General features: G+C 50.1%; 1 protein-coding gene across 2 annotated transcripts in view; it reads left to right on the forward strand.

Moving 5' to 3' along the window:
- UXT (ubiquitously expressed prefoldin like chaperone) overlaps positions 1-4,379 on the forward strand; it is a 15,654-nt gene extending 11,275 nt beyond the window's left edge. For both annotated transcript variants that reach the window (XM_015417282.1, XM_015417280.1), the window contains exons 5-7: positions 1,043-1,150; positions 2,711-2,774; positions 4,007-4,379. In XM_015417282.1, the coding sequence (XP_015272768.1) occupies positions 1,043-1,150; positions 2,711-2,774; positions 4,007-4,072 (238 nt within the window). In that variant the 3' untranslated portion in view covers positions 4,073-4,379. The remainder of the gene's footprint in view (positions 1-1,042; positions 1,151-2,710; positions 2,775-4,006) is intronic.
- Positions 4,380-8,208: the final 3,829 nt, after the last annotated feature.

The raw sequence follows: 8,208 nt of genomic DNA on the forward strand, positions 1-8,208 counted from the left end.
ACATCAGAAGAGCCCTGCTGGGTCAGACCAGTGAGGGTCCATCTAGTCCAGCATCCTGCCTCACACAGAGGCCAACCAGTTCCTCTGGAGGGCAAGCAACAGGGCACAGAGGCCGAAGCCTTCCCTTCATAAGAACATCAGAAGAGCCCTGCTGGATCAGACCAGTGGTCCATCTAGTCCGGCATCCTGTCTCACACAGTGGCCAACCAGTTCCTCTGGAGGGCCAACAACAGGGCACAGAGGCCGAGGCCTTCCCTGATGTTGCCTCCTGGCTCTGGGATTCAGAGGCTTAGTGCATCTGAATGTGGAGGTTCCCCTCAGCCACCATGGCTAGTAGCCACTGATAGTCAATCCTCCATGAATCTATCTAATCCCCCTTTAAAGGTGTCTATTCCTGTGGCCCTCAGCACCTCCCCAGGCAGCAAATTCCACATTTGAATCACTTTCTGTGTAAAGAAGTATTTCCTTTTGTCCGTCCTGAACCTACTGCCCTGTCAGCTTCATTGGACGCCTTCGAGTTCTAGTATTTTGGGAGAGGAAGAAAAAATTCACTTTTATCAATTCTCTCTGTCCCATACATACATAATTTTAAAAACCTCTATCATGTCTCCACCTTAGTCGTCTCTTTTCTAAACCGAAAAGTCCCAGACTCTTCAGCCTTTTCTAATAGGGAAGATACTCCAACCTGTTTGTTTATTATTTCTTCTTTTGAAGGAATCTCCTGTCTTCTCCAATATTTGGCATATAGTATAAGAAAACCCGTCCTTGTGATCTTAAGTCCCTAGGAGATGTCCATCCAACAAACTGTCCATGGAAAGAGGTTCCTTGGCTTCCCTTAGAACATTTCGTTGCTTCCCTTGCAGTTAGGGAACTCTTCATAATGGATAACTCAAGCGCGTTGGCTTCCCTGTACCTTTTAAACAGTTGCTACTTGCGGTAACTTTTCACAGGAAGTTGCTTCTCTGCTTTCACCTCCTTCCTCTTGGCTGGGTCAAGTGTAGCACGTTTTATTTTCCCACCCCTTTCCCCCATCCCGCTGCAGGCCGGACACCTCCACCATCTTTGTGGCGCTGGGGTACGGGTTCTACGCGGAGCTGACGCTGCCTGAGGCACTGGCCTTCATTGAGAAGAAGAACAAGCTATTGAACGAGTGAGTTTGGAAGGAAACCACCCTTCCCACCTGTCCCCAAATGACTCCAAAGAAGTTGACTCCTTAGAGGGTGGCTGGCCCAACGATATCTCCCTTCCCCCATCTTGACCAGACGTCTTTTCGGGCTAGAGTTCTTAAACAGAGGATTCTCAGCAGAATTGTAAAGATATTTTTTTCTCCCTCTCCCAAAATACTAGAACTCGAAGGCATCCAATGAATCCTGCTGGGTGACCTTGGGCCAGTCACAGTACTCTCAGAACTCTCTCAGTCTCACCTGCCACACAAGGTGCCTGTTGTGGGGCAAGGAAGGAAAGTCAATTGTAAACTTTTTTGAGACTCGTTAGGGTAGAGGAAAGCAGGGTGTAAAAACCAACTCTTCTTCTAAGACGTGGGAACTGTCAGTCCTAGAGGGGACAGTTCTCTTTCGAGCAGTCCAATCCCTGCACATTTGCTTGTAAATAAGTCCTGCTGTGGTGCGTGGGGCTTGTTCTCAACCTTATTTCTGCTTTTTGCATGCTCAGTCAAGGGGAGCCAGTTAGCCACCAGAAAGAATTCACCTTTTTTGGTGTGGGTAGAAAGCTCAAATTTCCCATTTTGGCAGAAAGCTCAAATTTTCCAGCAGGGGGCTTTGGGACTGGGGGGGGGAGGCTCGTGCCCCCCAACATGGTGACGTCACTGGTGACATCACCACGAGTGACTCTCCTCTGAGGAGAGCTGAAGAGGAGGCAGTCAAGTCCGCACCAGCCAGCCAGCGAGTCGTCTCTCTGAATGTCCTCCAAGAGCCGACTTGCTGGCTGACTGGCACTGGGGCTCACCGGGGCCCCCCTGGCTGGCACTGGGGCTCCCCGTAATCGAAAGGGGGCGCAGCCCCTAAAGCCTCACCGCTGCCTATGGCCCTGGTCACATTGTGAGAAGACCAGACTCACTGGAAAAGATGATAACGCTAGGCAAAGCTGGAAAGCAGCAGGGGAAAGAGGAAGACCCAGCCTGAGATGGAAGCCATGGGCCTTCTGTTTGCATGGCCCGAGCAAGGCCGTGAACGAGAGGACGTTTTGGAGGTCACAGGGTCGCCGTAAGAAGAAGAAGAAGAAGAAGAGATTGGATTTATACCCTGCCCTTCACTACCCAAAGGAGTCTCAGGGCGGCTTACAAACTCCTTTCCCTTCCCCTCCCCACAACAGACACCCTGTGAGGCAGGTGGGGCTGAGAGAGCTCTTTCAAGAACAGCTCTGACAGATCTACGGCTTGCCCAAGGTCATCCAGCCAGGTGCAAGTGGAGGAGTGGGGAATCAAACCCGGTTCTCCCAGATTAGAGTCCGCGCACTTAACCACTACATCAGTCAGAGGGGACTTGATGGGACTTGGATTTCTAGTCAGATTTTAAGCCGCTTCAGAGATCATAGCTAAAAGGCAAGATACGATTATTTGAGACACATTAAATAAAAGGGACGATTCCTCCCCATAATCAGAGGCCAGCTAGACGAGGTCTAAGTCCTGCCAAGGTTTATTGGACCCGATCCATTCCTCTCCCTTACCTACCTACGGATTCTGTCTCAACAGGACTGCCGAGACCCTCACCAAAGACTCCACCAAGATCAAAGCCAATATCCGGATGGTTTTAGAGGTAATGGCGTGGGCGGGGTGATGTTTTTGCCGTGGGGGCGGTGGGGGCCATATGGTGTCTTGGAGGTGTCAAGATGCTTGAGGGGAGGAGATGCGTGGCTGGGGTGAAAGGGGCTGATCTCAAGGGTCTGTGTAGGGTTGCCAACCTCCAGGTGGGGCCTGGAGATCTCCGGGAAATTGGACCTGATCCCCAGGTGACAGAGATCAGTTTCCCTGGAGGAAATGACTGCTTTGGAGGATGTACTCTATGGCATTACACCCCACTGAGGTCCATTCCCTCCCCCCAAACCCCAGCTTCCCCAGGCTTCAACCCCAAAATCTCCAGGTGTTTCCCAGCCCAGGCTTGGCAACCTTAGGTCCAGAGGAAAAGAAAAAGGGCTTATTTTCATGGAATCAGTTGGACATTCATAGAATCATAGAATTCCAGAGTGGGGCCATACAGGCCGTCTAGTCCAACCCCCTGCTCAGTGCAGGATCAGCCTAGAGCAGTGGTGGCAAACCTATGGCACGGGTGCCCGAGGCAGCACTCAGAGCCCTCTCTGTGGGCACACGTGCCATCGCCCCAGCCAGGCCCAGACCGTCATTAAAGTGTAGAATTCTCTGCCAAATAATTTTAAGTAAATGAAACCATTTGGGATTGCTTTCCTTACTTTGTTTGGATCATCTTATGCTAATGTATGAGTTGTTTTTTCTAAACTAAAACCTCAGTATTCAGGTTAAATTGCCGTATTGGCACTTTGCGATCAATAAGTGGGTTTTGGGTCGCAGTTTGGGCACTCAGTCTCTAAAAGGTTCGCCATCACTGGCCTAGAGCATCCCAGACAAGTGTTTGCTCAGCTTAAAGACAGCCAGAGAGGGGGCGCTCACCACCTCCCTAGGCAGCTGATTCCAATGCTGAACAACTCTGATTGTAAAAAAGTTTTTCCAATATCCAGTCGGTGCCTTTCTGCCCTTAATTTAAACCCATTGTTGCGAGTCCTCTCCTCTGCTGCCCACAGGAACAGCTCATTGCCCTCCTCTGAATGACAGCCCTTCAAATACTACAAGAGAGCAATCTTGTCTCCCCCCCTCAACCTCCTCTTCTCCAGACTGGACATTCCCCAGTCCCTCAGCCTTTCCTCCTAGGGCTTGGTCTCCAGGCCCCCGATCATCCTCGTCGCTCTCCTCTGCACCCGCTCCATTCAAGTTGGCCGCCTTTCCTTCTCCCCTTCCCCCCGCCCCATCCTGTCACAGGGCTTGCGTGAACTCCAAGGGCTTCAGGACCTTCCAGAGGAGGACCGACGGGAAATTGTCCTTTAAGCACCCGCCTTCCCCAACCCCAGCCGGGGTGTGTGAGGATATTTCCAATGTCTGACAATGCTGGAAGAAGAGCCGGTCTCTTGTGCATTTTGGCGGCAGTGGGAAACTGCGCTTGTAGCTGGAGAAACACCTCTCAGTAAGGCCCAGCGACTGGGAGGCGGTGACTGGAAATTGGGGAGGGGGAGACGAGAGGTATTTCTCGTGGGCAGGTTCGGGCAGGTTGGTTTCTAGCCCGGAGCTTTTGCCTCTCTTCCTGAGGCGCTTCCTCGGAGCGAGCTCATCTCGGTTGTTGGAAGCAATAAAAGATTCTGCGTTCTGATCCGTCTCGGCTTTTTGACCCGTTGCTTCAGCCAGTTTCCTTCTTGGGCTGGAAGGCATGCCAACTGTGCTGCAGATGCAATGAAAGTGTTAGTCCAAAGCAGTGTTCCCTCTACGATGAGTTAGTGTGAGCTAGCTCACAGTTTTTTAGCCTCCGGCTCACACGTTTTTGTCTTCGCTCAGGAAGGGTGGCTCCAGAGCAAACTAATTTATGCAATAGTCAAATCGCTCGCTCACAAATTTAATGCCAGAAGCTCACAAAGTGGAATTTTTGCTCACCAGACTCCACAGTTTAGAGGGAGTATTGGTCCAAAGGTAGTATACTTACAGAGTCAGTCCTTGTTGGTATCTGCTTCCAGAACCAGAAAAGAAATCAGCAGCAGACCAGACCACAAAGGGGCTTGATCGATTTTAGCTCTTCTGCAGTTCTCTGGATCCCTGTCTCTCCTCCTGGCAAGAGTCTTTCCCTGGGAGAATTCTCCCTGTGCGCACACTTGGAATGGCCAGTTGCCACGGAGGCAACAAGCAAGTCAGAGCTGTGTGGCTAAAATCCTTGTTTGTGACAACAGTTTGTTCAAGAAAGACACTAAAATAATTCCCAAAGCTGTTGAATTCTTTATTGTATGGTTGTAGGAGATAGCTGAAGGGGCCATGGTGGCTCAGATGTTAAGATGCTGAGTTGCAGACTGGAAGATTGGTAGCTCGGTAGTTTGAGACCCGAGTGCCATGTGACGGAGTGAGCTCCTGTCTCCGGCCCCAGCTCCTGCCAACCTAGCAGTTCAAAAGCAAGAAACTGCAAGTAGATAAAAAGGTACCACTTCAGTGGGAAGGTAACAGCATTCCGTGTGCCTTGGCGTTTATTCATGCCGGCCACGTGACCACAGAAATGTCTTCGGACAGCGCTGGCTCTTCAGCTTGGAAACGGAGGGAAGCACCACCCCCTAGAGTCGGATTCGGCTGGCTTTTGAGCAAGGGAAACCTTAGGAGACAGCCAAAGCTGACTCTCAGGGTGGGGGGGCAGTGTTCCCTCTAAGCTGTGCGGATGAGTGGCCGCTCATGAACACAGGAAGCCCCGCTCAGCAGCCGTCTGGAGCCTGCCCACTGCCCGCTGTAAGATGGCAACAGTTCTACTCAGCTCGAGATGTGAACTGCTCCTCTCAGTAGGGAAGAACAATTAGAGTGAACATTGGTGGGGGGGTTACCTTTCCCAAGTACATTTATAGTCCCCCAAGATAAGCATGTGCAACTGGATCTTGGACGTGGAATTTTCCAGTGAAACTGACTCCTTAGTCTCTTTTCTCTGCAGCTGGCACAGGCCGATCCAGTCCAGTTAGTTCTAGTTTCGAGGTCACTTACCCGTCTTTATTTTTGCAGACACATCTCGCCTAGCCAATTCACCCTTCTACTGTGTCTCCCCCTGCCTCAGTTTTACTTCCACAATATTACAGTAATGTAACACCATAAAGGGGCAGTGGGGGGCTGTTGTCCTCCCCCCCCCCGTGAGTTTGGTACTGCATCCTACACCCTGAATTATGACTTGAGATTTGGCATGGCTGAGCAGCTAAGCATTGAGGTCTTCAGTGCATGTTTCAGTTCAAAAGCATACCAACAAGGGTTTCCCCCCACAAACATGTTTTTCCCCCCATCTTCCTTGTGGCAGCTCTGTTTTTGGGAACATCTGCATGATGCCGTCCAAGGTTTGTCCTGCTTCTTCGTTTCCATGTTCTGCTGTGATCTTTCCCATACCTGGTTTGTTATAACTTTTTTGAAAGATGGCCATCAAAGTCCCTTTAGATGCTTTGCGGGCAGGAAGAAGAAGAAGAAGAAGATCGTGTTTTATGCCCTGCTTTTATTTGCCTTAAGGAGTCTCAAAGTGTCTTGCAATCGCATTCCCTTCCGCTCTCCACAATGGGCACCTTGTGAGGTAGGCGGGGCTGAGAGAGTTCTGAGAGCACTGTGACTGGCCCAAGGTCACCCAGCAGGCTTCATGTGGAGGAGGAGTGGGGAATCAAATCCAGTTCTCCAGATTAGATTCCATCACCCTTAACCAGTGTGTTTTCTTGCCTCAGCCCTGTGGCTTCCAGATACAACAGAGAGCTTTTTTGCAGGCTTTCAAAAATATTGGGGACTGCTATAGTATTATAATGATACAACACTCTGTTGTCATGATCTCCTAGTTCTCAGCTTTCTTTTTTTTTAAAAAAAAAAGCCTCTAGCCCTTTTCTGTGTGAAGTGTTACAGGAAAAGGTGCAGGTTGCACGTAAGCTTTTGTGGATTAGAGCCCACTTCTTCAGATGCTATGAGGGAATTCTCATGATATGGTCATTTTAAGTAGGGGTTATGACCGTGTGGTGAGGATCACAGCATCTGAAGGAGTGGTCTCTAATCTCCAAAAGTTTATGTTGGAATAAAATGTTTTTTTAAAGGTGCCACAAGACTCATGTTTACTTTTGGTGAAACAGACCAAATCACTGGATGGCCTTCAGACTTTCTACCCTGTCAATGGTACTTAAGCGTTGACTAAGGATGCTCAACTGGGAGCTTGGGGGGGGCGGGCGGCAGAGGCAGTTGCTAAAAAAGTTAGACCCCTAACATAATCTCTGATCCTAAGGAGTCCCCCACCACCACATACTTCAGTCCCTGCCTCCCAAGCAGAGAAAAGAACATAAGAGAAACTATGTTGGGTCAGGCCAGTGGCCCATCCAGTCCAACACTCTATGTCACACAGTGGCCAAAACACAGGTCCCATCCGGAGGTCAACCAGCGGGGCCACAACTCCAGAAGCCCTCCCACTCTCCCCAAGCACCAAGAAGACAGAGCATCACTGCCCCAGACACAGTGTTCCACCTGTACCTTGTGGCTAGTAGCCACTGATGGACCTCTGCTCCAGGTGTTTATCCACCCGCTTGAAGCTGTCTATACTTGTAGCCACCACCAATGCTCCCTCTAAGCTGTTGAGTCTTGTGAGCAAAGATTCTATTCTGTGAGCTACTGGCATTAAAATTGTGAGTGAGCAGTTTGGCTACTGCATAAGTTAGTTTGCTCTGGAGCCCTCCGTCCTGAGCGAAGACAGAAATGTGTGAGCCAGAGGCTAAAAAAACTGAGCTAGCTCACACTAACTCAGCTTAGAGGGAACACTGGCCACCACCACTTCCTGCAGCGGGAAATTCCATGTATTAATGACTCTTTCGGTGAAGAAGATCCAGACTTGACAGTGAGGCAGGGGGCAGTTTGACCATCTTTTCAGGCCTTCCTGGGTTGGAAATCTGCCCCTCTGTTTGGTGTAGTGGTTAGCCAGTTTGGTGTAGTGGTTAAGTGCGCAGACTCTAATCTGGGAGAACCAGGTTTGATTCCCCACTCCTCCACCTCCACCTGGCTGGATGACCTTGGGAAGCCATAGTTCTGATAAGAGCTGTTCTTGAAAAAGAGCAATTTCTGTCAAGAGCTCTCTCAGCCCCACCTACCTCACAGGGTGTCGGTTGTGGGGAGGGGGAGGGAAAGGAGTTTGTAAGCCGCTCTGAGACACCTTTGGGTAGTGAAGGGCAGGGTATAAATCCAATCTCTTCTTCTTCTGTTAAAAATTCTGTTCGTGAGTGGAGACTTCGGATGTCGCAGAGCTCTTTTATATATTCGCACCCAGATGTGTGATCTCCCCATTTCCTTTCTGCCTGTGGCTTTTTTGAAACGATGCCTCCTTTTATAAATGAAACACAGGCCCTGCAGATGGCAAGGGCTTCTCAGTGGGTCTGTACTTCCTGGCACGCATCTCATTCCAACCACTTTCTGTCAGTCGTGTCCTGGCTTTGATTCCCTGTGCG

This window comes from Gekko japonicus, unplaced genomic scaffold, assembly GCF_001447785.1.
Source record: "Gekko japonicus isolate JY-2015 unplaced genomic scaffold, Gekko_japonicus_V1.1 scaffold1748, whole genome shotgun sequence".
NCBI classification, from domain to species: domain Eukaryota; kingdom Metazoa; phylum Chordata; class Lepidosauria; order Squamata; family Gekkonidae; genus Gekko; species Gekko japonicus.